This window comes from Salvelinus alpinus, chromosome 1, assembly GCF_045679555.1.
Source record: "Salvelinus alpinus chromosome 1, SLU_Salpinus.1, whole genome shotgun sequence".
Lineage (NCBI taxonomy): Eukaryota > Metazoa > Chordata > Actinopteri > Salmoniformes > Salmonidae > Salvelinus > Salvelinus alpinus.
This window is the reverse complement of record NC_092086.1, coordinates 106,976,081-107,003,592: the sequence shown is the minus strand read 5'-3', so window position 1 is coordinate 107,003,592 and position 27,512 is coordinate 106,976,081. Positions and strand designations below refer to the sequence as shown.

Sequence of the window (27,512 nt, the reverse complement as noted above, 5' to 3'; positions counted from 1 at the left end):
TCTGTAAACAATTGTTGGAAAAATTACTTGTGTCATGCACAAAGTAGATGTCATAACTGACTTTACAGAACTATAGTTTGTTAACAAGACATTTGTGGAGTGGTTGAAAAACAAGTTTTAATGACTCCAACCTAAGTTTGTAAACTTCAGACTTCAACTGTGTCTTGATGTTGGGCTGGTGCTGGAGAAGATGAAGATGAAGTTTCAGTTTCATTTCCCTTTAACGAAGAGCTGATTACCTGATGATTTCATACAACATCAATACTAACAACTGTGATTTAAAAATTCGTATTCGTTTTTAGTTTGTAGCAGATTCCACACCAAAACTGTCAGTTATTTTGCATTCCTTCATGGTATCATCACAGAGCGAAAGGGGAGGTTTTTTACCTCAAAGTCCCTTGCCCAGCCCACAAGCCCAATCCCTTGCCGTTTTGTTCTCCTCATGAGTAAATCTGACAGCACACATGAGGGTGTATTCCTGTTAGCCTGGTCCCATCACTCCCTTCAGAGGATGGAGAGAAGAGTCCTTTCAGTCCATTTCTGCACACACAGAGAGCTCATAGTCGAGTTGAATGTATCTTGACAGTGAATAAGTCCCAGTTAGCAAAAGGAAGGGCTCATGTCCTCCATGACAACAATAGGTGGGATATATAATCATGATCCTGTTCATAGAAAAAGAGTTCGTTCTGTCTGTCTGTCTGTCTGTCTGTCTGTCTGTCTGTCTGTCTGTCTGTCTGTCTGTCTGTCTGTCTGTCTGTCTGTCTGTCTGTCTGTCTGTCTGTCTGTCTGTCTGTCTGTCTGTCTGTCTGTCTGGGTCTCTCTCTGCCTCGGTCTCTCTCTGCCTCGGTTTCTCTCTGCCTCGGTCTCTCTCTGCCTCTGTCTCTCTCTGCCTCGGTCTCTCTCTGCCTCGGTCTCTCTCTGCCTCGGTCTCTCAGGCATCTTGAATCTTGATCCTCTCCGTAAGTCATCATGTTTGACCTCTGGGGTCGAGTCGGAGAACGGAGGTTGCTGATGGGAGGTCAGGGGTGATGGCGGCAGCATCCGTTAGTTAGCGGCTGAGGGGTAGCTGGGACAGCGACATTGCTTGATGGGGGTTCAGGCTCTGTGTCGCTAGAACAGAGAACGGGTGGCCTGGTGGAATAGAAGAGAGGGACATACTTAAAATATCAAGATGGAGGAGCAGTAGAGGGACATACTTAAAATATCAAGATGGAGGAGCAGTAGAGGGACATACTTAAAATATCAAGATGGAGGAGCAGTAGAGGGACATACTTAAAATATCAAGATGAGGAGCAGTAGAGGGACATACTTAAAATATCAAGATGGAGGAGCAGTAGAGGGACATACTTAAAATATCAAGATGGAGGAGCAGTAGAGGGACATACTTAAAATATCAAGATGGAGGAGCAGTAGAGGGACATACTTAAAATATCAAGATGGATGAGCAGTAGAGGGACATACTTTAAATATCAAGATGGAGGAGCAGTAGAGGGACATACTTAAAATATCAAGATGGAGGAGCAGTAGAGGGACATACTTAAAATATCAAGATGGAGGAGCAGTAGAGGGACATACTTAAAATATCAAGATGGAGGAGCAGTAGAGGGACATACTTAAAATATCAAGATGGAGGAGCAGTAGAGGGACATACTTAAGCACAGTATTTGTTTTATTGTTAGCGCTCGAGTGAGATTTCCAATGTGTTCATTACAAATGCCAAATAAACAGAAAACTTGGACTTGAACTATTGACACAGCGAAACACGGTCAATAGTTAAAGTCTTAGAAAAAAAGGTTCCAAAAGGGGTATTCGGCTGTCCAAATCCCTCCTCTGTATCTCTTTATATCTTCATCATAATCATTTTATTTTCTAACAGAGGAGACGTAAGGATGAAAGGACTGAAAAGACAGCCGGAAGATGAGGGCTTTGTGATGATGTAATAGACAGACTAACCTATGTAACACTCACTGTCGATGTATCCGTGCAGGGCCACCATGCGCGCCCTCTCAGAACTGCCAAAGGGGGAGTAATGCAGGTCGTCAGGCAGCGAAGGGGGCATCCGGGACTGGGGGTGGCCTTGTGGGGGTCCGCTGTGCTGGGGGGTATGCTTTTTGTGTCTTGCTCTGCAGTTTTGAAACCAAACCTATGAAAATGCAATGTTACCAGCCGTGATGTGTCTGCAGCTATATTCTCAATGTTTTAGGACCATTAGTCATGCATTAACTATGCCACCTAGCATACGCTGTTATCCAAAGCAACTCACAGTTGCTTTACAGTGCAATCGCTAGCATTGCTTTAAGACGGAGTAAACAGACCTGTATGACTCTCCTGCTTAGACCCGTCATGTCTGCCAGTTTCTGCAGGGTCTGTGCATCAGGGTTGTTGTCCTGTGAAAACTGAGTCTGCATCACCTGGGAATTATAACAGAGTTTTAGAAATGTATGACCTCAGTCGCTGTTATTTTTATTCTACATCAGCTAATTGTTTAGTATCAGCTTCCATTTTTCATATTACTGCAGAGATATACGACAGCGAGCCCATTGGAATGAATGAGACACCAAACCACATCTGACAATGTAACCAACAACGACCATTAGAAAGTTAATAAGATAGTGAAATCACTTTGTTAAGTCATGATCATTCACTATTGACTTATTATTAGAAAGAGAAATGAGGAGACAGGGACATGAGGGGGCCTCTCTGTGACTAACCTGCAGCTGCTCAGCAGTGAAGGAGGTGCGTGCTCTCTTGGCAGGCTTGGGTTGGCTGTCCTGCTCTGACGGCACTGCCCCCTCCAGAGTGATGCCACTACCTGAGACACCACGGCACAGAGAGGGGGAGAATGAGAGGGAGAAACATAGAAAGAAAGAGACCAAGAGAAAGGGACATGAGGCAAAAGCCATATTTAAAACCAGTGTTAACAGGGTTATACAGAGTGTTATAAAACTACATACAGTTGAAGTCGGAGGTTTACATACACCTTAGCCAAATACATTTAAACTCAGTTTTTCACAATTCCTGACATTTAATCCTAGTAAAAATTCCCTGTCTTAGGTTAGTTAGGATATATATAGTCCCTCCTGCAGCAAATCACCCCCACAACATCATGCTGCCACCCCTGTGCTTCACGGTTGGGATGGTGTTCTTCGGCTTGCAAGCATTCCCCTTTTTCCTCCAAACATAACAATGGTCATTATGGCCAAACAGTTCTATTTTTGTTTCATCAGACCAGAGGACATTTCCCCAAAAAGTACAATCTTTGTCCCCATGTGCAGTTGCAAACCGTAGTCTGGCTTTTTTATGGCGGTTTTGGAGCAGTGGCATCGTCCTTGCTGAGCAGCCTTTCAGGTTATGTCGATATAGGACTCGTTTTACTGTGGATATAGATACTTTTGTACCCGTTTCCTCCAGCATCTTCACAAGGTACTTTGCTGTTGTTCTGGGATTGATTTGCACTTTTCGCACCAAAGTACATTGATCTCTAGGAGACAGAACGCGTCTCCTTCCTGAGCGGTATGACGACTGCGTGATCCCATGGAGTTTATACTTGCGTACTATTGTTTAATAGATGAACGTGGTACCTTCAGGTGTTTGGAAATTGCTCCCAAGGATGAACCAGACTTGTGGAGGTCTACAACTTTTTTCTGAGGTCTTGGCTGATTTATTTAGATTTTCCCATGATGTCAAGCAAAGAGGCACTGAGTTTGAAGGTAGGCCTTGAAATACATCCACAGGTACACCTACAGTTGACTCAAATGATGTCAATTGGCTTAACAGAAGCTTCTAAAGCCATGACATAATTTTCTGGAATTTTCCACGCTGTTTAAAGGCACAGTCAACTTAGTGTATGTAAACTTCTGACCCACTGGAATTGTGATACAGTGAATTATAAGTGAAATAATCTGTCTGTAAACAATTGTTGGAAAAATTACTTGTGTCATGCACAAAGTAGATGTCCTAACGGACTTGCCAAACCTATAGGTTGTTAACAAGAAATTTGTGGAGTGTTTGAAAAACGAGTAAACTTCCGACTTCAACTGTACATGTAACAATATGACAGGGATTATACAGCTACATACATATAACCATACAGAAGATATCTTGGACAGGGACAAATACTGTACTATGTCAGAGAGCAGGATCTAGACTAGCTCTCAGCAGTGATATATATCTCTATACAGATATATACAGTGCATTCGGAAAGTATTCAGACCTCTTGACTTTTTCCACATTTTGTTACATTACAGCCTTATTCTAAAATGGTTTCATTGTTTTTTTCTTCATGATCAATCTACACACAATACCCTATAATGACAAAGCAAAAACAGGTTTTAGAAATTTTTGCAAATGTATATATATATAAAGAAAATAAATATCACATTTACATAAGTATTCAGACCCTTTACTCAGTACTTTGTTGAAGCACCTTTGGCAGCGATTACAGCCTCGACTTCTTGGCACACACCTGTTTTTGTATATATCTTCTCTGCAGATCCTCTCAAGCTCTGCCAGGTTGGATGGGGAGTGTTGCTGCACATGTTTGAATCGGGTTCAAGTATGTGCTCTGGCTGGGCCACTCAAGGACATTCAGAGACTTTTCAAAGCCACTCCTGTGTTGTCTTGGCTGTGTGCTTAGGGTCGTTGTCCTGTTGGAACCTGAACCTTCACCCCAGTCTGAGGTCCTGAGCGCTCTGGAGCAGGTTTTCATCAAGGGTCTCTCTGTACTTTGCTCCATTCATCTTTCCCTTGATCCTGACTAGTCTCCCAGTCCCTGCCGCTGAAAAACATCCCCACCGCATGATGCTGCCACCTCCATGCTTCACCTTAGGGATGGTGCCAGGTTTCCTCCGGATGTGACGCTTGGCATTCAGGCCAAATAGTTCAATCTTGGTTTCTTCAGACCAGAGAATCTTGTTTCTCGTGGCCTGAGAGTCCTTTAGGTGCTTTTTGGCAAACTCCAAGCGGACTGTCATGTGCCTTTTACTGAGGAGTGCCTTCCGTCTGGCCATTCTACCAAAAAGATCTGATTGGTGGAGTGCTGCGGAGATGGTTGTCCTTCTAGAAGGTTCTCCCATCTCCACAGAGGAACTCTGGAGCTCTGTCAGAGTGACCATTGGGTTCTTGGTTGCCAGCTCTAGGAAGAGTCTTGGTGGTTCCAAACTTCTTACATTTAAGAATGATGGAGGCCACTGTGTTCTTGGGGACCCTCAATGCTGCAGAAATCTTTTGGTACCATTCCCCAGATCTGTGCCTCGACACAATCCTGTCTCGGAGCTCTACGGACAATTCCTTCTTATGTACTTTTATTTTACATTTGCAAACATTTCTGAAAACCGGTTTTCGCTTTGTCGTTATGGGGTATTGTGTGTAGATTGATGAGGGGGAAAAACATATTTAATCCATTTCAGAATAAAGCTGTAACCTAACAACATGTGGGAAAGGGAAGGGGTCTGAATACTTTCTGAATGCACTGAGTATCCAACACTTTAACAACATGACATAGACTGTCCAGGTGAATCCAGATCAAAAGCTATGATCGCTTATTGATGTCACTTGTTAAATCCACTTCAATCAGTGTAGATGAAGGGGAGGAGACAGGTTAAAGAAGGATTTTAAAGCCTTGAGACAATGGACACATGGATTGTGTATGTGTACCATTCAGAGTGTGAATGGGCAAGACAAAAGATTGATGTGCCTTTGAACGGGGTATGATAGTAGGTGCTATTCAAGAACTGCAACGCTGCTGGGTTTTTCAAGCTCAACAGTTCCCTGTGTGTATCACCACCCAAAGGACATCCTGTCAACTTGACACAACTGTGGGAAGTGTTGGAATCAACTTTCAACACCATGTAGAGTCTATGCCCTGATGAATGGAAGCTGTTCTGAGGGCAAAAGGGGGTGCAACTCAATATTAGGGAGGTGTTCCTAATGTTTTGTACACTCAGTGTATATATATATATATACAGTGGGGAGAACAAGTATTTGATACACTGCCGATTTTGCAGGTTTTCCTACTTACAAAGCATGTAGAGGTCTGTCATTTTTATCATAGGTACACTTCAACTATGAGAGACGGAATCTAAAACAAAAATCCAGAAAATCACATTGTATGATTTTTAAATAATTAATTTGCATTTTATTGCATGACATAAGTATTTGATCACCTACCAACCAGTAAGAATTCCGGCTCTCACAGACCTGTTAGTTTTTCTTTAAGAAGCCCTCCTGTTCTCCACTCATTACCTGTATTAACTGCACCTGTTTGAACTCGTTACCTGTATAAAAGACACCTGTCCACACACTCAATCAAACAGATTCCAACCTCTCCACAATGGCCAAGACCAGAGAGCTGTGTAAGGACATCAGGGATAAAATTGTAGACCTGCACAAGGCTGGGATGGGCTACAGGACAATAGGCAAGCAGCTTGGTGAGAAGGAAACAACTGTTGGCGCAATTATTAGAAAATGGAAGAAGTTCAAGATGACGGTCAATCACCCTCGGTCTGGGGCTCCATGCAAGATTTCACCTCGTGGGGCATCAATGATCATGAGGAAGGTGAGGGATCAGCCCAGAACTACACGGCAGGACCTGGTCAATGACCTGAAGAGAGCTGGGACCACAGTCTCAAAGAAAACCATTAGTAACACACTACGCCGTCATGGATTAAAATCCTGCAGCGCACGCAAGGTCCCCCTGCTTAAGCCAGTGCATGTCCAGGCCCGTCTGAAGTTTGCCAATGACCATCTGGATGATCCAGAGGAGGAATGGGAGAAGGTCATGTGGTCTGATGAGACAAAAATAGAGCTTTTTGGTCTAACTCCACTCGCCGTGTTTGGAGGAAGAAGAAGTATGAGTACAACCCCAAGAACACCATCCCAACCGTGAAGCATGGAGGTGGAAACATCATTCTTTGGGGATGCTTTTCTGCAAAGGGGACAGGACGACTGCACCGTATTGAGGGGAGGATGGATGGGGCCGTGTATCGCGAGATCTTGGCCAACAACCTCCTTCCCTCAGTAAGAGCATTGAAGATGGGTCGTGGCTGGGTCTTCCAGCATGACAACGACACGAAGCACACAGCCATGGCAACTAAGGAGTGGCTCCGTAAGAAGCATCTCAAGGTCCTGGAGTGGCCTAGCCAGTCTCCAGACCTGAACCCAATAGAAAATCTTTGGAGGGAGCTGAAAGTCCGTATTGCCCAGCGACAGCCCCGAAACCTGAAGGATCTGGAGAAGATCTGTAGGGAGGAGTGGGCCAAAATCCCTGCTGCAGTGTGTGCAAACCTAGTCAAGAACTACAGGAAACGTATGATCTCTGTAATTGCAAACAAAGGTTTCTGTACCAAATATTAAGTTCTGCTTTTCTGATGTATCAAATACTTATGTCATGCAATAAAATGCAAATTAATTACTTAAAAATCATACAATGTGATTTTCTGGATTTTTGTTTTAGATTCCGTCTCTCATAGTTGAAGTGTACCTATGATAAAAATTACAGACCTCTACATGCTTTGTAAGTAGGAAAACCTGCAAAATCGGCAGTGTATCAAATACTTGTTCTCCCCACTGTATATATATATACGACTAGGTAATAGAGCGCCCAATCACCACTCTCGGCAGCCCGTTTGAGGTTCTCCACCATGGTGTCGTAGTGGATCCTGCAGAGCACCTTCTCCTCCACCAGGCCAAACTCCTCCCCCGTGGACAGCTGCCTCTTGCAGGAGAAGCAGGCGAAGCACGCCAAGTGGTAGGTATTGCTCTTGGCCCGACGCACCCAGTCGCTGGCATATATCTGGCGTCCACACCGGTCACACTTTGTACCGAACCTACTGTGAGAGCGAGAGAGAGAAAGAGCGAGAGCGATAGAGAGAGAGAGAGAGAAGGGCTGTGGCATTAATACTCTGCTATGAAGGACAAAAAACCTACAGAAAAAACAGTCAAGGTGCAGTCAGAAGTTATTAAATATGTCAACTTTACGTACAGAATATGACAACGCTTGTAGGTGAATTGAACTAGTGAAATCCATGCATTTAAATGGATGCACAATGTTAAAAGCAACATTCTGACTGAACGAAAGCTTTCCTTTTATACTTACAATACCATCAGGCTTGATTGAGTGAGCTGTTTTGTCTTGTAGTAATATGGTGCCTGCCTCTATTTCCTTAAACCTTTACGTTACCAATACATGTCATTTAAAACAAAATATATTTTAGAAATATTTTTGGGGGTCAATAGATACCCAACATAACAACAGGAGGGGTAGTGTTCGACACAGCCACTCATATAGAGCCTGTTTGCATTCCTGATTTCTGTAACGTTAATAGTGACATAAGCTCAGAACTACTTGTTTTTTCAAGCATGGTTCTGTTTTATAGATTGCTGTTCTGAACAATGGACAGTTCATTACCTGGCAAATGAATATGTAGCTTAAAGTTATTTATTTTTGCAATAAATACATATTTACAATAGGCCTATATCTAAAAAAATACATACAGACTAATGATATATACACTACCATTCAAAAGTTTGGGGTCACTTAGAAATGTCCTTGTTTTTGAAAGAAAAGCAATTTTTTTTGTCCATTAAATTAACATAAAATTGAACAGAAATACAGTGTAGACATTGTTAATGCTGTAAATGACTATTGTAGCTGGAAACTGCAGATTTTTATAATTTAAAAAAGACTCATTGATCATTAGAAAATCCCCTTGCAATTATGTTAGCACAGCTGAAAACTGTTGTCCTGATTAAAGAAGCAATAAAACTGGCCTTCTTTAGACTAGTTGAGTATCTGGAGCATCAGCATTCATGGGTTCGATTACAGGCTCAAAATGGGCACAGGAAGGTTGGAAAAAAGTGTTATGGACAGACTATTCTACGTTTGAGGTGTTCGGATCACAAAGAAGAACATTCGTGAGATGCAGAACAAATAAAAAAATTCTGGAGGACTGCTTGACGCCATCTGTCAAGCATGGTGGAGGCAATGTGATGGTCTGGGGGCGCTTTGGTTGTGGTAAAGTGGGAGATTTGTACAGGCTAAAAGAGATCTTGAAGAAGGAAGGCTATCACTCCACTTTGCAACGCCATGACGCACCCTGTGGACGGCGCTTAATTGGAGCCAATTTCCCCCTACAACAGCAAAATGACTCAAAGCACAGCTCCAAACTATGCAAAAACTATTTAGGGAAGAAGCAGTCAGCTGATATTGTGTCTATAATGGAGTGGCCAGTACGGTCACCCTACTGAGCTGTTGTGACGTATGTTACGTAAGAAGTGCCCATCAAGCCAATCCAACTTGTGGGAGGTGCTTCAGGAAGCATGGGGTGAAATCTATTCAGATTACCTCAACAAATTGACAAATTGACAGCAAGGCTGTAATTGCTGCAAATGGAGGATTCTTTGACGAAATCAAAGTTTGAAGGACACAATTATTATTTCAATTAAAAATCATTATTTATAATCTTGTCAACATCTTGACTATATTTCCTATTCATTTTGCAACTAATTTCATGTATTTTTTAATGGAAAAAAAGAACATTTCTAAGTGACCCCAAACTTTTGAACAGTAGTGTATATATATATATTATTTTAATAGCAGGACACTGTAAAGTCCATTATCCCTATGAAGAGTATGAATTAGGCTGTTTGAGAAGGTTTGAATCCTAAGCAACCTGCCTACAAGTACAAGTACAATAGACCAACATAGCTACTGTAGTAGGTCAAAGCTGTGTGCAGGAAAACCTTGGTAGAGCATGGGTGAAGTATGCATTGTGGTGCTCATATGAATTTCCTTTCGTTACAATGTAAAAAGGGGCACATATGACAATCTAAAGTACAATAAAAGTACTACATTTATTTGATCGTTTCTGACTGCCTGGTTAAGATGTGTCATATCAACACCATAAAAGAGGGTATTGAGAGATCAGGCGTTAGTTTATTTGAACTGGCAGACAGACAGAGAAGGGCTGTAGTAATGACCAATCATAGCAAACCAGGCAGGCAGCAGACCGATTTCGCAGCAGGCAGCATCTCCCAAAAGGGTTCTTCGGATGTCCTCATAAGAGAACCCTTTTTCAATCCAGGTAGAACCATTTCGGGTTCCATGTAGAACCCTCTGTAGAAGGAATCCAAAAGAGTTTTACCTAGAACCAAAAGGGTACTACCTGCAACCAAAAAGGGTTCTTCAAAGGGTTCTCCTATAGGGACAGCCGAAGTACACGATTGCGTCCCAAATGGCCCCTGGTCTAAAGTCGTGTACTAAATAGGGAATAGGCTGCCAGTTGGACACCAACCTATCCCAGTTACAGGATGATACCATGGAGTTGAATTAGTTGTAATGAGCTTGGCTTCCAAGCGCTACTGGCTCCAGTGCAGAGAGAGAAGTAGTCTGGGCTTTGTCCACTAAGAAATGACATGATGAGGTTAAGAGAGGGGTCTGAGACTGACTCTACAGACCTGCCTGGCTGGCTTTCTCCCTTCCTTCCTTCCTTCCCTGGCCTGATCACTTAAAATGCTTGGTACTCTGTAGCTCATGCATCTCCAGTTTACAGATATTGCTGCTAATGGACACAACTAAAGTGGATACAACTCATTATGCACAAATACACACAGCATGCTTTCAAAAGCCTCTGTGAAACCATTCCAAAGTGTATTGTGTACTTTAAACTGACTATCTATGGCCCTCTTTGACGACAATACAGTGTGTTGAGTAGAGGACAGAGAAACAAAGCAGTAATCTAACATGACAGCGTGTCTGTCTCAGACTCTATGACACAACACAGAGGAGTGTGTGTGGAGTGTGTGTGTGTGTGTGTGTGTGTGTGTGTGTGTGTGTGTGTGTGTGTGTGTGTGTGTGTGTGTGTGTGTGTGTGTGTGTGTGTGTGTGTGTGTGTGTGTGTGTGTGTGTGTGTGTGTGTGTGTGTGTGCATATCGTCGTCTTTCTTCTTCTACACTAGCTTTGTATTTAATTATTCCTTTGTACCAAAAACCTGGTGTTTATACTGTGTTTACACTACCGTTCCAAAGTTTGGGGTCACTTAGAAATGTCCTTGTTTTTGAAAGAAAAGCACATTTTTTGTCCATTAAAATAACATCAAATTGATCAGAAATACAGTGTAGACATTGTTAATGTTGTAAATGACTATTGTAGCTGGAAACGGTGGATTTTTAATGGAATTATCTACATAGGCGTACAGAGGCCCATTATCAGCAACCATCACTCCTGTGTTCCAATGGCACGTTGTGTTAGCTAATTCAAGTTTATCATTTTAAAAGGCTAATTTATCATTAGAAAACCCTTTTGCAATTATGTTAGCACAGCTGAAAACGGTTGTTCTGATTAAAGAAGCAATTAAACTGGCCTTCTTTAGACTAGTTGAGTATTTGGAGCATCAGCATTTGTGGGTTCGATTACAGGCTCAAAATGGCCAGAAACAAATAACTTTCTCCTGAACCTCGGCAGTCTATTCTTGTTCTGAGAAATGAAGGCATTTACATGCGAGAAATTGCCAAGAAACTGAAGATCTCGTACAACGCTGTGTACTACTCCCTTCACAGAACAGCGCAAACTGTCTCTAACCAGAATAGAAAGAGGAGTGGGAGGCCCCGGTGCACAACTGAGCAAGAGGACAAGTACATTAGTGTCTAGTTTGAGAAACAGACGCCTCACAAGTCCTCAACTGGCAGCTTCATTAAATAGTACCCACAAAACACAAGTCTCAACAGTAGTGTATGTCAATCCTCCAGTCCGTATTTCCTTCAGGAGGAAAATCATCTTCAGAAAGTCTTCCCCCAGCCCTCCTCTCTGCCCTCCTCTTAGCCCTCCTCTCAGCCTTTCTCTCAGCCCTCCTCTTAGCCCTCCTCTCAGCCCTCCTCTCAGCCCTCCTCTCAGCCCTCCTCTCAGCCCTCCTCTCAGCCCTCCTCTTAGCCCTCCTCTCAGCCCTCCTCTCAGCCCTCCTCTCAGCCCTCCTCGCAGCCCTCCTCAGCCCTCCTCTCAGCCCTCCTCTCAGCCCTCCTCTTAGCCCTCCTCTCAGCCCTCCTCTCAGCCCTCCTATTAGCCCTCCTCTCAGCCCTCCTCTCAGCCCTCCTCTTAGCCCTCCTCTTAGCCCTCCTCTCAGCCCTCCTCTTAGCCCTCCTCTCAGCCCTCCTCTCAGCCCTCCTCTCAGCCCTCCTCTTAGCCCTCCTCTCAGCCCTCCTCTCAGCCCTCCTCTCAGCCCTTCTCCCAGCCCTCCTCTCAGCCCTCCTTTCAGCACCCCCCAGCCCTCCTGTTAACCCTTCTCTTAGCCCTCCTCTCAGCCCTCCTCTCAGCCCTCCTTTCAGCACTCCCCAGCCCTCCTGTTAACCCTTCTCTCAGTCCTCCTTTCAGCACCCCCCAGCCCTCCTGTTAACCCTTCTCTCAGTCCTCCTTTCAGCACCCCCCAGCCCTCCTGTTAACCCTTCTCTCAGTCCTCCTTTCAGCACCCCCCAGCCCTCCTGTTAACCCTTCTCTCAGCCCTCCTCTCAGCCCCCCTCTCAGCCCTCCTCTCAGCCCTCCTCTCAACCCTCCTTTCAGCACCCCCCAGCCCTCCTGTTAACCCTTCTCTCAGCCCTCCTTTCAGCACCCCCAGCCCTCCTGTTAACCCTTCTCTTAGCCCTCCTCTCAGCCTTCCTCTCAGCCCTCCTTTCAGCACCCCCCAGCCCTCCTGTTAACCCTTCTCTCAGTCCTCCTTTCAGCACCCCCAGCCCTCCTGTTAACCCTTCTCTTAGCCCTCCTCTCAGCCTTCCTCTCAACCCTCCTTTCAGCACCCCCCAGCCCTCCTGTTAACCCTTCTCTCAGTCCTCCTTTCAGCACCCCCCAGCCCTCCTGTTAACCCTTCTCTCAGTCCTCCTTTCAGCACCCCCAGCCCTCCTGTTAACCCTTCTCTTAGCCCTCCTCTCAGCCCTCCTCTCAACCCTCCTTTCAGCACCCCCCAGCCCTCCTGTTAACCCTTCTCTCAGCCCTCCTTTCAGCACCCCCAGCCCTCCTGTTAACCCTTCTCTTAGCCCTCCTCTCAGCCTTCCTCTCAGCCCTCCTTTCAGCACCCCCCAGCCCTCCTGTTAACCCTTCTCTCAGTCCTCCTTTCAGCACCCCCCAGCCCTCCTGTTAACCCTTCTCTCAGCCCTCCTCTCAGCCCCCCTCTCAGCCCTCCTCTCAGCCCTCCTCTCAGCCCTCCTTTCAGCACTCCCCAGCCCTCCTGTTAACCCTTCTCTCAGTCCTCCTTTCAGCACCCCCCAGCCCTCCTGTTAACCCTTCTCTCAGCCCTCCTTTCAGCACCCCCAGCCCTCCTGTTAACCCTCATCTCAGCCCTCCTTTCAGCTCCCCCAGTCCTCATCTCAGCCCTCCTTTCAGCACCCCCGGCCCTCCTGTTAACCCTCATCTCAGCCCTCCTTTCAGCTCCACCCAGCCATCCTCTCAGCCCTTCTCTCAGCCCTAAACGTTTTGTGGATACATTTTGGTATGCTCTGGGAATTCTGTAATCTGGGGTAGATCATCTCTGAGAGAGCTATGTTTGATTGTGCTTTACATGGAGGGAGGTAGCTAGGTCGTTGAGAGGCCTATACTGTTGAGCATGATTAGAGGGTATATTCATCTGCAAGATTATTTAACATAAACATATTATTGAGCATGGGAAAAAGTCTTATTAAATGTCCATGTTTTTTCTTCAGCAGATACCCTACTATCAAAGCATAGACTCTTTCAATGCATTACAACAACACCCTCTGTTTGTAATCACCAGGACCAGTCTGAAATTAACATTTTAATCACAGAAGGTTGATGGCACCTTCATTGTGGAGAACAGGCTTGTGGTAATGACTGGAGCAGAATCAGTGGAATGTATATATATATATATATATATATATACACACATACTGAACAAAAATATAAACGCAACATGCAGCAATTTCAAAGATTTTACTAAGTTACAGTTCATTTAAGGAAATCAATCTATTTAAATAAATTCATTAGGTTCTAATCTATGGATTTCACATAACTGGGAATACAGATATGCATCTGTTGGTCACAGATACCTTTAAAAAAAGGTAGGGACGTGGATCAGGAAACCAGTCAGTATCTGGTGTGACCACCATTTCCCTCATGCATCGCGACACATCTCCTTTGCATAGAGTTGATCAGGCTGTTGATTGTGGCCTGTGGAATGTTGTCCCACTCCTCTTCAATGGCTGTGTGAAGTTGCTGGAAATTGGCGGGAACTGGACAACTGGTACACGTCGAGCCAGAGGATCCCAAACATGCTCAATGTGTGACATGTCTAGTGAGTATGCAGGCAATGGAAGAACTGGGACATTTTCAGACTCCAGTAATTATGTACAGATCCTTGCAACATGGGGCCGTGCATTTGTAACCGGTGGGAAATGGCTAGCTAGTTAGCTAATAGCGTTTCAATCGGTGACATCACTCGCTCTGAGACCTTAAAGTAGTTGTATCCCTTGCTCTGCAAGGACCGCGGCTTTTGTGGAGCGATAGGTAACAATGCTTCGTGGGAGGCGGTTGTTGATGTGTTCAGAGGGTCCTTGGTTCGAGCCCAGGTTGGAGCGAGGAGAGGGACGGAAGCAACACTTTTACACATTATCATGCCGAAACATGAGGCGATGGCAGCGGATGAATGGCACTACAATGGGCCTCAGGTTCTCGTCACGATATCTCTGTGCATTCAAATTGCCATCGATAAAATGCAATTATATCCACTGTCCGTATCTTATGTCTGCCCATACCATAACCCCACTGCCACTATTGGGCACTCTGTTCACAACGTTGACATCAGCAAACCGCTCGCCCATACGACGTCTGCCATCTGCCCGGTACAATTGAAACCGGGTTTAATCCGTGAAGAGCACACTTCTCCAGTGTACCAGTGGCCATCGAAGGTGAGCATTTGCCCATTGAAGTTGATTACAACGCTGAACTGCAGTCAGGTCAAGTCCATGGTGAGGACGGCGAGCACGCAGTTGAGCTTCCGTGAGACGGTTTCTGATGGTTGTGCAAATCCAGAGTTTCATCAGCTGTCCGGGTGGCTGGTCACAGACAATCCCGCAGGTGAAGAAGCCGGATGTGGAGGTCCTGGGCTGGCGTGGTTACACGTGGTCTGCGGTTGTGAGGCCGGTTGGACGTACTGCCAAATTCTCTAAAACGAAGTTGGAGGCGGCTTATGGTAGAGAAATTAACATTAAATTCTCTGGCAACAGCTCTGGTGGACATTCCTGCAGTCAGCATGCCAATTGCACGCTCCCTCAAAACTTGAGACATCTGTGGAATTGTGTTGTGTGACAAAACTGCACATTTTATTGTCCTCGGCACAAGGTGCACCTGTGTAATGATCTTTGATTGGGCCAGAATATCAAATAGCAGAATAAATTATCTAATGAATCTGTCTCTTCGCAGCAAAATCTGCAGAGCTGCAATTGTTGTTTGCCCCATATATATAACATTCTGTTGGTAGCAAGAATTTTGTTTCATAATTAAAATAGAAAAAGTGTTGTTTTAGTGTATCACTTTATACACCATTGTTGCCATGGAATCGGTACATCGAAAGTCTCACTGTGTTCACTTACCTCCCTGACTTCTCCTGTCAGACAATCTGACATCGCTAGTCTCTCGTTCCTCTATCCAGGTCTGGTTTCACTCATTGCTTGCTCCTCTCGGATTCTAGGGAGACCTCATCAGGGCCTGGCAGGAAGAGGGCGGGCAGCAGGGCGGGCTGATGAGGAGGGTTGGATACATACGGCAGCTTGCCCCTCAAACACAGTGTCGCCTCTAACCCCCATGCTCGCCGCTGCCTCCCCTTCAACACGGCAGCACAGACGGCCACTCAGGTTACCATGTCAGCATCCCAGGGTGCCCCTGATTAGCGGTGCTTTGCAACTTCCTGTGTGGCCTGCGGCTCACAAACTGCTCACGGCTTGCAGGCTGGCTGGCTGTTTTTCTGGTTAAAAGAGAGGGTTTAGGTACTACAGCGTGTGTTCTGTCCTGTACCCCCTCCGCCCCCTGCTCACTCCTACCACCACCCCCCCAGGCAGAGTAAACCCACACTGATTTCCTGCTATTACGCCCCATTACAGCAGCTGTCAGTCCAGAGCCAGATGAGAGACTGACACAAACGATAAATATCTCCTTGTTTTTCTGTCCAGGGCCAGAATGTAAGGAGGAGGCCATTGGGTCTGGTTTGCTCTGGTACTCTCAGAACTCACACCAGTCATCAATCTTTTCTATAGCAGGTTGGCTGGTTGCTGGTTCAAACCAGTAAGGTTGAGGGGATTCAATCAACCCACTGTGGATACACCTGACCAATCAATGGCTACAATCCTCGTACACAAACCAACCCCACATTCGGGGATGCTTTTGGTCCCAACCGCAATAGTCTCTTGTGAAAGCTGATTTGGTTCTGGGTGCCGAGATTCCAACCACAACAATGACATAACCTCACTGATATTGTACGGCTTTGAACCATGTCGCATTTCACAAAATAAAATCCTGAATTTCATATTTCTTATAATCCTCCCACTGTAGGTAATAGAAGAGGTTTGAGGCTAAATGGTGAATGGGGCCTTATGATGTCATGGGGAACGGGGCCTTATGATGTCATGGGGAACGGGGCCTTATGATGTCATGGGGAACGGGGCCTTATGATGTCATGGGGAACGGGGCCTTATGATGTCATGGGGAACGGGGCCTTATGATGTCATGGGGAACGGGGCCTTATGATGTCATGAGGAACGTGGCCTTATGATGTCATGAGGAACGTGGCCTTATGATGTCATGGGGAACGGGGCCTTATGATGTCCTGGGGAACGGGGCCTTATGATGTCCTGGGGAACTGGGCCTTATGATGTCATGGGGAACGGGGCCTTATGATGTCATGGGGAACGGGGCCTTATGATGTCATGGGGAACGGGGCCTTATGATGTCATGGGGAACGGAGCCTTATGATGTCATGGGGAACGGGGTCTTATGATGTCATGGGGAACGGGGCCTTATGATGTCATGGGGAACGGGGCCTTATGATGTCATGGGGAACGGGGCCTTATGATGTCATGGGGAACGGGGCCTTATGATGTCATGGGGAATGGGGCCTTATGATGTCATGGGGAATGGGGCCCTATGATGTCATGGGTCACGTAGAACATTATTATTGTGTTGCACAATACAGACAATTTCCATGTTGTAAAAAAAACGACACCTCAATGATTGACAGCTGGACTGAGTAAATAAACAAAGGTCTACATAAGCAGGTTCCTATGGCGCACAAGCACGCATGCATGTACACACACACAGTACCCGATGTGGATCAGAATCACATACATTTTTCCCTTAGCGCCTGTTTGAACGGGAGGCCCAGAGACACATAGTGAGTGTGTGTGTGTGTATGTGTTGGCGTGCGCGCACATGTGTGTGGTGTGTGGGTCAGTGTCTGTGGAGTGTGTGTGTGTGTGTGTGTGCGTGCATGTGTGTGTGTGTCAGTATATGTGCAAGCATGCATGTGTGTGGAGTGTGACAGGAATCACGTTCAGAAACACGTTGACCCGGGCTATGCTGGGCGCTAGGCTGGGGGCTTTAATTGCGGGTGATTATAAACCTCAGGCCAGTGGCTCTGTATAAGGTTACCATTAGCAAAACACCAGGCAGACCCAACACCAGGCAGACCCAACACCAGGCAGACCCAACACCAGGCAGACCCAACACCAGGCAGACCCAACAGCAGGCAGACCCAACACCAGGCAGACCCAACACCAGTCAGACCCAACACCTGGCAGACCCAACACCAGGCAGACCCAACACCAGGCAGACCCAACTCACCGCTCTGAGCTGCTGAACCCTTACAGCATAAACCTCACCACCCCAGGACAGACACACCCCCAACAAGGCCTACTCCCTTCACCTCTCCCTGACACACACACACACACAAACACACCTCTTTCTGCAGGGTCCTTTGCCATCCTCTGAGGGATGGGAGCAGAGCAGGCAGATGCCAATGTGCCCCTGGCTATGGTTCTGCCTGTCGGGCTAAACTGTTCACACACACACTGATATGCCAATGTGCCCCTGGCTATGGTTCTGCCTGTCGGGCTAAACTGTTCACACACACACTGATATGCCAATGTGCCCCTGGCTATGGTTCTGCCTGTCGGGCTAAACTGTTCACACACACACTGATATGCCAATGCGTCCACTGACCGTGGCTGAACTGATCCCTCAACATTAGTACCAGGCTCCCTCTCAGGCTTGGAACCATTAAAGCCCTTTCACCATGTCCACAATAATACATTAGCCAGCCAATCAAATTCTGCCTCTAGTTATGTTCCCAACATGCCACCATACTCTGTGGCTGTCTCTCAAATGGAACCCTATTCCTCTATATAGTGCACTACTTCTTTAGACCAGGACCTATAGTGCTCTGGTCAAAAATAGTGCACTATATAGAGAATAGGGCTCTGGCCAAAAGTAGTGCACTGTATAGGGAATAGGGCTCTTGTCTAAAGTAGTGCACTATATAGGGAATAGGGCTCTGGTCTAAAGTAGTACACTATATAGGGAACAGTGCTCTGGTCTAAAGTAGTGCACTATATAGGGAATAGGGCCCTGGTCTAAAGTAGTGCACTATATAAGGAATAGTGCACTGGTCTAAAGTAGTGCACTATATAGGGAACAGTGCTCTGGTCTAAAGTAGTGCACTATATAGGGAATAGTGTGCCATTTGGGACACAGATCTGGCATCAGTCTCCAGGAAAAATGTATCTGTATGATGTGGAATTATTCCTGAGGAAAATAAATACAACTAGAAAGGACCCGTTTACAGCGTTAATAAGAGGAATTATGAAGGAGGAAAATAAATACAACTAGAAAGGACCCGTTTACAGCGTTAATAAGAGGAATTATGAAGGAGGAAAATAAATACAACTAGAAAGGACCCGTTTACAGCGTTAATAAGAGGAATTATGAAGGAGGAAAATAAATACAACTAGAAAGGACCCGTTTACAGCGTTAATAAGAGGAATTATGAAGGAGGAAAATAAATACAACTAGAAAGGACCCGTTTACAGCGTTAATAAGAGGAATTATGAAGGAGGAAAATAAATACAACTAGAAAGGACCCGTTTACAGCATTAAAAAGAGCAATTATGAAGGAGGAAAATAAATACAACTAGAAAGGACCCGTTTACAGCGTTAATAAGAGGAATTATGAAGGAGGAAAATAAATACAACTAGAAAGGACCCGTTTACAGCGTTAATAAGAGGAATTATGAAGGAGGAAAATAAATACAACTAGAAAGGACCCGTTTACAGCGTTAATAAGAGGAATTATGAAGGAGGAAAATAAATACAACTAGAAAGGACCCGTTTACAGCGTTAATAAGAGGAATTATGAAGGAGGAAAATAAATACAACTAGAAAGGACCCGTTTACAGCGTTAATAAGAGGAATTATGAAGGAGGAAAATAAATACAACTAGAAAGGACCCGTTTACAGCGTTAATAAGAGGAATTATGAAGGAGGAAAATAAATACAACTAGAAAGGACCCGTTTACAGCGTTAAAAAGAGCAATTATGAAGGCAAATGATGGAGAGTTCTGTGGGTTTCATTGTGTTCGGTGTTGGACTACTCTTTCCATCAGCAGATGGTCGTATCTCTTACAGTAATATCATTTTAAAAACTTGGCTACAGTTCTCTTCAACTGCTTTTTTGTTAAAGCTTTTGAATATCTTTTTGAACGCCATAAAACGAAGCCGGCTGTCACGTGATTGGCCACTAATTATGAAGGAGAAATGCTGGACGTTCTGTGAGTAGTATTGTATTCAGTGGTGGACTTTCCTACAACAGATGGTTGTTTTTCTTAAAATATTCAACTTTACCAGATAAAGGTAGCAACAACAAAAAAATGTATCTGGAAAACTTGTCATTAATCGGAAAAAATATAAAATAAAATGTGAATATTTCAACATATAGGTAATTAATTATTAGATGACAGGCAATATTGTCCTGCAATTATCAAATGTTTTTATATATAGGGCCATGCTCAGCTGTAAAGCAATTATATCTGTGGTTCATATTCTGAACAGTAAAGAGTGAACCGAACAATATGTAACAATTTTGAGCCATAAGTGATCAACATCAACATTAGTTATTAAGAATAAACTCTGTGTGATAATCTGAAGAGAACTCTGACCAATCAGCACGCCTTTGAACGTTGCTAGGTTTCTCATGGGCGTGGTTTTGCACCTAGTTTGGCGTGGTTAAAAACGACCCGTAGCATATGTCCAAATAACATTCTCTCTATCAAATAGGAACCTATAGTCAGGTAGTGTTTCACATTGATCCTGCATTATGAGAGATGCATTCAAATATATACTCAATATTAGTATTAGTAGTATTTTGTAAACATATTACACATGTATCATATTGAAAAAATATATATTGTGCATTCGGAAAGTATTCAGACCTCTTGACTTTTTCCATATTTTGTTACATTACAGCATTATTCTAAAATTGATTAAATTGTTAGTTTTTTTCATCAATCTACACACAACACCCCATAATAACAAAGGCAATATTACTGGTTAGTTATGTAATATGTACATGTAGGTAGGGTTATTAAAGTAACTATGCGTAGATGCTAACAACAGAGAGTCGCAGTGGTGTAAAAGGGGGGGGGGGGGGGGGGGCAATGCAAATAGTCTGTGTAGCCATTTGACTAGATGTTCAGGAGTCTTATGGCTTGGGGGTAGGAGCTATTTAGAAGCTTCTTGGACCTAGACTTGGCGCTCCGGTACCACTTGCCGTGCGGTAGCAGAGAGAACAGTCTATGACTGGGGTGGCTGGAGTCTTTGACAATTTTTAGGGCCTTCCTCTGACACCACCTGGTATAGAGGTCCTGGATGGCAGGAAGCTTGGCCCCGATGATGTACTGGGCCGTTCGCACAACCCTTTGTAGTACCTTGCGGTCAGAGGCTGAGCAGTTGCCATACCAGGCAGTGATGCAACCAGTCAGGATGCTCTCGATGGTGCAGCTGTAGAACCATTTGAGGATCTGAGGACCCATGCCAAATCTTTTCAGTCCCCTGAGGGGGAATAGGTTTTGTTGAGCCCTCTTCACGACTGTCTTGGTGTGCTTGGACCATGTTAATTTGTTGGTGATGTGGACACCAAGGAACTTGAAGCTCTCAACCTGAGCCACTACAGCCCCATCGATGTGCCTTTTACTGAGGAGTGGCTTCTGTCTGGCCACTCTACAATAAAGGCCTGATTGGTGGAGTGCTGCAGAGATGGTTGTCCTTCTGGAAGGTTCTCCCATCTCTACAGTGGAACTCTGGAGCTCTGTCAAAGTGACCATCGGGTTGTTAGTCACCTCCCTGACCAAGGCCCTTCTCCCCCAATTGCTCAGTTTGGCCGGGCGGCCAGCTTTAGGAAGAGTCTTGGTGGTTTCAAACTTCTTCCATTGAAGAATGATTGAGTCCACTGTGTTCTTGGGGACCTTCAATGCTGCAGAAAGTTTTTGGTACCCTTCCCCAGATCTGTGCCTCGACACAATCCTGTCTCAGAGTTCTACGGACAATTCTTTCGACCTCATAGCTTGGTTTTTGCTCTGACATGCACTGTGGGACCTTATATAGACAAGAGTGTGCCTTTCCAAATTCTGTCCAATCAATTGAATTTACCGCAGGTGGACTCCAATCAAGTTGTAGAAAATCTCAAGGATGATAAATTGAAACAGGATGCACCAGAGCTCAATTTTGAGTCTCATAGCAAAGGGTCTGAATACTTATGTAAATAAGGTATTTCTGTTTTTTATTTTTAATACATTTTCTAAAATGTCTAAAAGCCTGTTTTTGCTTTGCCATTATGGGGTATTGTGTGTAGATTGATGAGGAAAATGTTTTATTTCATCCATTTTAGAATAAGACTGTAATGTAACAAAATGTGGGAAAAGACAAGGGGACGGAATACTTTCTGAATGCGCTGTATGCTCATGTTTACAATCCCTGGATGTATTCTTCATGATGTTAATCTGTTAATTCCAGTAACACATTCTCGGTTGACATTAACTTCTGTTAGTTCTGTAGTTTAAGGCTTGATGTTGATTTGATAGCTGCTCTACATGCCTGCATGCTGTGGTACAACACAAGTCTTGTTGGTGTTCAGTTCTCAATAGTTACACTGTGCTACTGCCAGACTCTGTGAGGGGCGATGATGAAACATCTTGTGAAGCGTCACTTCACATTATTAGCCTAACACTGAAAATAAACCTTGACAGCTTCCATTCATGCCTTGTGTTGAGTACTCTGCAATCATACATACAACACTTCTTAGCTTTAGCCAAAGAGTGTTATTCTCACGCTGCAGTGCATGTATGTATGTATGTATGTATGTATGTATGTATGTATGTATGTATGTATGTATGCATCTATGTATGTATGTATGTATGTATGTATGTATGTATGTATGTATGTATGTATGTATGTATGTATGTATGTATGTATGCATCTATGTATGTATGTATGTATGTATGTATGTATGTATGTATGTATGTATGTATGTATGTATGCATCTATGTATGTATGTATGTATGTATGCATGTATGTATGTATTTACAGACCTTTGTAAATATTGTGTAAAATGTGTTATATGAATGAAGCTGGTAAAATGTAGCGTATCATCGAAAATATAACAGCATTTAAAGCAATGAAAACAATTATGTTTTTACATATTGTATGTGTGTCAATTAATGTGGTAAAATATGAAACTGAACAAATAGCATTGAAAGCAATGATGAATGGTGTTATTGTGTGTAGAAACTGTAGAAAGGGTGTATGACAGCATGCTATAAGACAGTGGTTCCCCATCTTTTTCAGTTACTGTACCACCAACTGAATTTTGCTCTGCCCATTGTACCCCTGAAGTACCCCCCTCATGTGCATTTTACCAGTAGGCCTGTGTCCCGCCTGTGGATAGACCAAGTACCCCCAGGTCCTAGTACCCCTGGTTGGGAACCCCTGTCGTAAGAAAATAGACAAATAAATCCTAGTCTTCCAGGTAGCAGCAATTAGAATCATTATAATTTACTGTGAATATTTTCTTGTCTTTTGTTACAATTAGACAATCTCACAAAATCACTGATTTGTCTGGATGTCTATTTGGTCATAACTCATACATGTTATGAGTTATAATGTTAATCTATTTACTGGCCTTTATTGGCCCAAAGACACTTACAAGAGATTAGATAACAATCAATAACAGATAGTATCCTATATTACAATCAGATGAATCAGTTGATCTCACTTTCATTTTTAAATCAAAAGACTAGCTGAGCTAACGATCCATGGGCTATACATTCAAAACAATAACAATTTGTTCTTAACTGACTTGCCTAGTTAAATAAAGGTTCCTATCAAAAATTAAAATAATAATATATTGGCGTACAATCACTTGATTTAAAACGTGTAAACCTATAAAAATTAAGTCGTGGTTTAATAATAGTGTCTTACCATCATTATTATTGATGAGGCATCGGTGTTAGAGTTGATAGGTCTATTACTTCAAAATAATATTAGGCATTTTACAATTGTTTTGTTGTTGTTGTTTTATAAATTGTATGATTTATACATTTTAAATTCAAAACTGTAAGGTAAAGAAGTAGTCTGCATTGATCGAATTTTCATCTTGAGAATGCATGTAGGCCTCTATATCCCCGCGATGTATAATTTCTTCAAAACACATCTCACTGCACCCTGTATATTTAAATCCTATATAATCAGAATCAAAATTATTTTGTAACACCTCAATATTTAGGCCAACGGTGTAGCCTCAACAATGGTACTGGTAAAACTTAGCCACAGTTAACTCCAACCCCTATTGTGCTCAAGCTTTGTATACCTTTTAAAACATTGACCCATTAAATGAGACAACCCGCATCTCACTATTACATGGCCACACGCAAAGGTGTCAGGTTTTCATTTGGCAGGCAACCGCAAACCTCAATAATATTTTGAAAACAAAGTAAAAAACTTACCCTACCTGAAATAATCAATTTTACAGAAGATCTCTTTGTTTTTGATGTAACAGCTGTTGTGTTGACGTAACGACGTCCGGCAGACAGAACACTCCAGACACCTCACGTGCCAGATCAAGTTATTCACCTGCGAAACAAAACAGTGGTAAAAAAACCCCGCTGAAATAGTTATAATTATAACAATAGTAATAATAACAATAACACATTAATATTCTGTTGGTATCTATCCAGTATCCAAACTACCCGTTTCATAATATTTCTCAAATATTATGCCATGGATTTGCATTCAAATAAATCAATCCAATTGTAGCCAATAATAACACAATAAACAACAGTAAAATAACATATATTCATTTAGGCTATTCTCCCCTTTGCAATGAATGAATTTTGTTCCCATAAAAAACATCCATATCTTATTTGGTATTTTGGTGGTGCTACAAAAATAGTATGACTTTTCTGATGTTTCCCTCTGTCCGGTAACCTTTAATTCGATATTTGATTATACATATCATAGTCCAATCGGCCATTTGACTTCAGCTAGACTGTGCACACATAGGCTACATGCAGACTATGCGAAATTGTTGACTATTGTTTGATTTTACTATTGCCGTTAAAGTTAAAACAATTCCTAACCCGTATATTCTGTTGAAGGATAATTCAGATGTAATAAACAATACAATATCTTATAATTGTGTTTTTTTCCGATGTTTGTCCCTGTACTAAGTTAAGTTAAATATCAGTTAAATATCAGCACTATGTTATTCAAAAATTATTCTATACTTCGTTCACCGTGTAAGAAAACGGGCAATGTTCAAAATAAAGGAATATGTCCTTGCAGCACTAGGTCTAGAATAGATGATTTAACAGACAATCAAATTACAGCGAGCTTTGGTGGAGAGTGGACCATTTGGTCTGTTTATCTTTATGATCAGCTATAGGCTAATATTACGACAAAAATCACATGCATCAAATATAATTTTGCTTTAGGTTATCTGAGTTTTTTTTTTTTTAGAGAAGCAAGCAGACATGTTCATATAATTGAAAGATAAATAGCCTAGAACATAACCTATTTCAAGATTAATATGGTTGATGCATTTAATCCCGTCGGTTCCTGATATGATCATTTCCACATGCCTCGTTTCCATATATAGACATATTGAGACAGATAGCGAACTAAATGATCTTCTAGTTTAGTAACACACTTCCTGCATCTCTGCAAAACACACCCAGTCAGTTGTTTTTACTTAGAAGCACGCGAGTGCACGCAAGGCTGGGAGGTCTTGATGTGAAATTGAAAGACAGAAAAAACAACGATTTATGATACTGGCCCATAGATCTAGACTACTGTCCTTTCCTATGTTTAGAATATAATTGTTTGTCCAAACTGGTTCTTCAGAAACTCCAAATTATTTTTGCTTTTCATATTTTGGAGTATGCTTTTTTTATATTCATATTAATATTTAAACATTGTCCTACGGAAGATAATGTAGCCAACATGGATGTAGACTACCGCTTGTACCAAATACATCAAACATATTTGAAAGTTGGGAAAACAACAACAAAAACGCTAAAAGGTTTTTTAGATCTGTTTCCATTTGCACACACTCTTGCATAGGCAAAAACACGCGCACTCCCACCTTGAGAAGGTATCTGTCCAGGATCTCCAAACCGCAGCTCGCGCACACGTTCTTCCGGGTGGACAGCACCGAGGAGGCGGTGGAAGTAGGCGAGCAGATAGATGGAGTAGAGGGGGGACTCGGGGAGGAGCGCGTGTCCTCTCTCTCCATGTTCGATCGGTGGGATTCCCCGTCAGAGTGAGACTGCACGATAAACAAGACAATAATAAGTACATGGATAGGTTGTAAACACATCTGGACCATCATATTTAAAATATTCCAGCCTACAGGCTGCCTTCATGACCCGAGACATGCTTAGCCTAAGCATCTTGAGGCTTGCTATCAGGGTCACCAAAAACTGACATAGGCCACATGCTTTATGGTTTATATAATACTTTACAGGCAATTGGACAATTAGCAATAACTTGACAATTTACGCATGGCAATAAAACACTTTGCTTCAGATGCCATAATAATAACAGCATTGCAGAAATTGAAAATAAGGAATAACTTCTTACCATGACGTGTTCGTGTTCGGCTTCCACACAGCGCGAGGCACCCGGTGCGCTCTGCTGCATTCCTGGAGAAATGACCTACAAGACAAGGTTTAACAGCAAGAAATCGACGTCAACTCGCGGCTAAAGTTCCTTCCATCTCCAGCCATGAAATCATTGAGAGACATTGCAGCCCTGCAGCTATCTATATAAAGCGTCTAGACAATAATCCCAATTTTAACTGTTGTAGGCTATTTTGGGCCCTGCAACAAAAGCCCCAGTTTTAATGAAGCTATTTCACTTAACCCATGCCTCTTAAAGTAATCGTATTTTCCTCGCAATCCAGAGAAACGAAAGAAAAACGACCTGCAATTACAAATAGCTTGAAATGCTCATGATAAGAGGGACCCCGAAGTGTCAATTTCAACTGTCAATCAGAAAAGGCAACGGGCCACCCAAATAATTGCAAATTTGATTTGTAATGGCAGTAATTAAAATCGAATTCTTCTCTGGCGAATTGGCATGTTGAAGAGGGTGGACTGCAAATCACACTATTCATAATAGACGCGCGTGCCTATTCCTTGCGCAGCTGATCTTTGCACACAACCAGTGATTCTTGACACCACGTTAAGACACAAAAAACAGTTGCAGTTAAGAAAGCAACATGATGACAGCAGACAGAAGATTAGCAGTAAGATCCCAGTGTAGTCTATACAATATCAACGAACAATGTGTGGTTTACCAGAAAGCAATCGTGCATCTTCTAATGCTTTTAATTACGCATATATATTTACACACAGAGTACCATTGTATAGCCTAGTTTTCGTCACATTACCTGTTTTGCGGGCATTCCTTCGGATAAAAACTGATCTCCCTCTGGTAGAGGGGCCAAGACCTCATTTTTCCAATACATGAAAGCACTTGGTATTCTGATATAGCTTAACGTAGGTTGAGTTCGCTTCCCAAGCTCAGCGCTTGGACTGATTTCACTTTCATGCAAAAAAGTTGAGCGTCAATGGTATCATCCGTGCCATAGATCTTCGGGGTTAATTCACTTCTACTTTGCACACACAGCGTGTTTTCCTTCAACACAACGATCGACGCAACGGCCTCCCAGCACACACGCGATATAAAGCATAAAACGTTATTCTAGCCCACCTATATGACGGATCTCTTGGGTGTTGCGGACGGACGGGCAAGTGGGGATTGCTCTTCAGAACGCGTTATTTAGAACACTTAGTAAAATTCTTCCTTCCTCTTTGTTTTCCTCCGTTAGGGATGGACTTGCTGTCTACAGGAAGTGGATGGGTTGGCAGGTTTGCGCCAGATCTGCAAGAACGCGAGACAACTAGAGCAAGGCAGG

At 43.3% G+C, this 27,512-nt stretch overlaps 1 protein-coding gene across 2 annotated transcripts; it reads right to left on the bottom strand.

Moving 5' to 3' along the window:
• Window positions 1-208: 208 nt before the first annotated feature.
• Window positions 209-27,512, bottom strand: LOC139538017 (LIM/homeobox protein Lhx6-like). 2 transcript variants are annotated; one of them, XM_071339940.1, is made up of 9 exons: window positions 26,985-27,512; window positions 26,174-26,248; window positions 25,677-25,859; window positions 24,045-24,166; window positions 7,609-7,829; window positions 2,712-2,812; window positions 2,316-2,411; window positions 1,954-2,143; window positions 209-1,131 (listed from the first exon to the last, which is right to left on the bottom strand). In XM_071339940.1, the coding sequence occupies exons 1-9, from the start codon at window positions 27,060-27,062 to the stop codon at window positions 1,049-1,051; spliced, it is 1,149 nt and encodes a 382-aa protein (XP_071196041.1). In that variant the 5' UTR covers window positions 27,063-27,512; the 3' UTR covers window positions 209-1,048. The 2 variants fall into 2 exon arrangements, with proteins under 2 accessions (XP_071196041.1, XP_071196046.1); XM_071339945.1 differs by having other exon boundaries at window positions 1,969-2,143.

Excerpts from the sequence above, each read along its gene's own strand:
- LOC139538017 (XM_071339940.1), bottom strand. The coding sequence starts at position 27,062 with ATGTATTGGAAAAATGAGGTCTTGGCCCCTCTACCAGAGGGAGATCAG. Across the intron at positions 2,144-2,315 it reads TAAGCAGGAGAGTCATACAG|GTTTGGTTTCAAAACTGCAG; the intron begins GTCTGTTTACTC and ends GCATTTTCATAG. Across the intron at positions 1,132-1,953 it reads CGACAGTGAGTGTTACATAG|GCCACCCGTTCTCTGTTCTA; the intron begins GTTAGTCTGTCT and ends CTATTCCACCAG.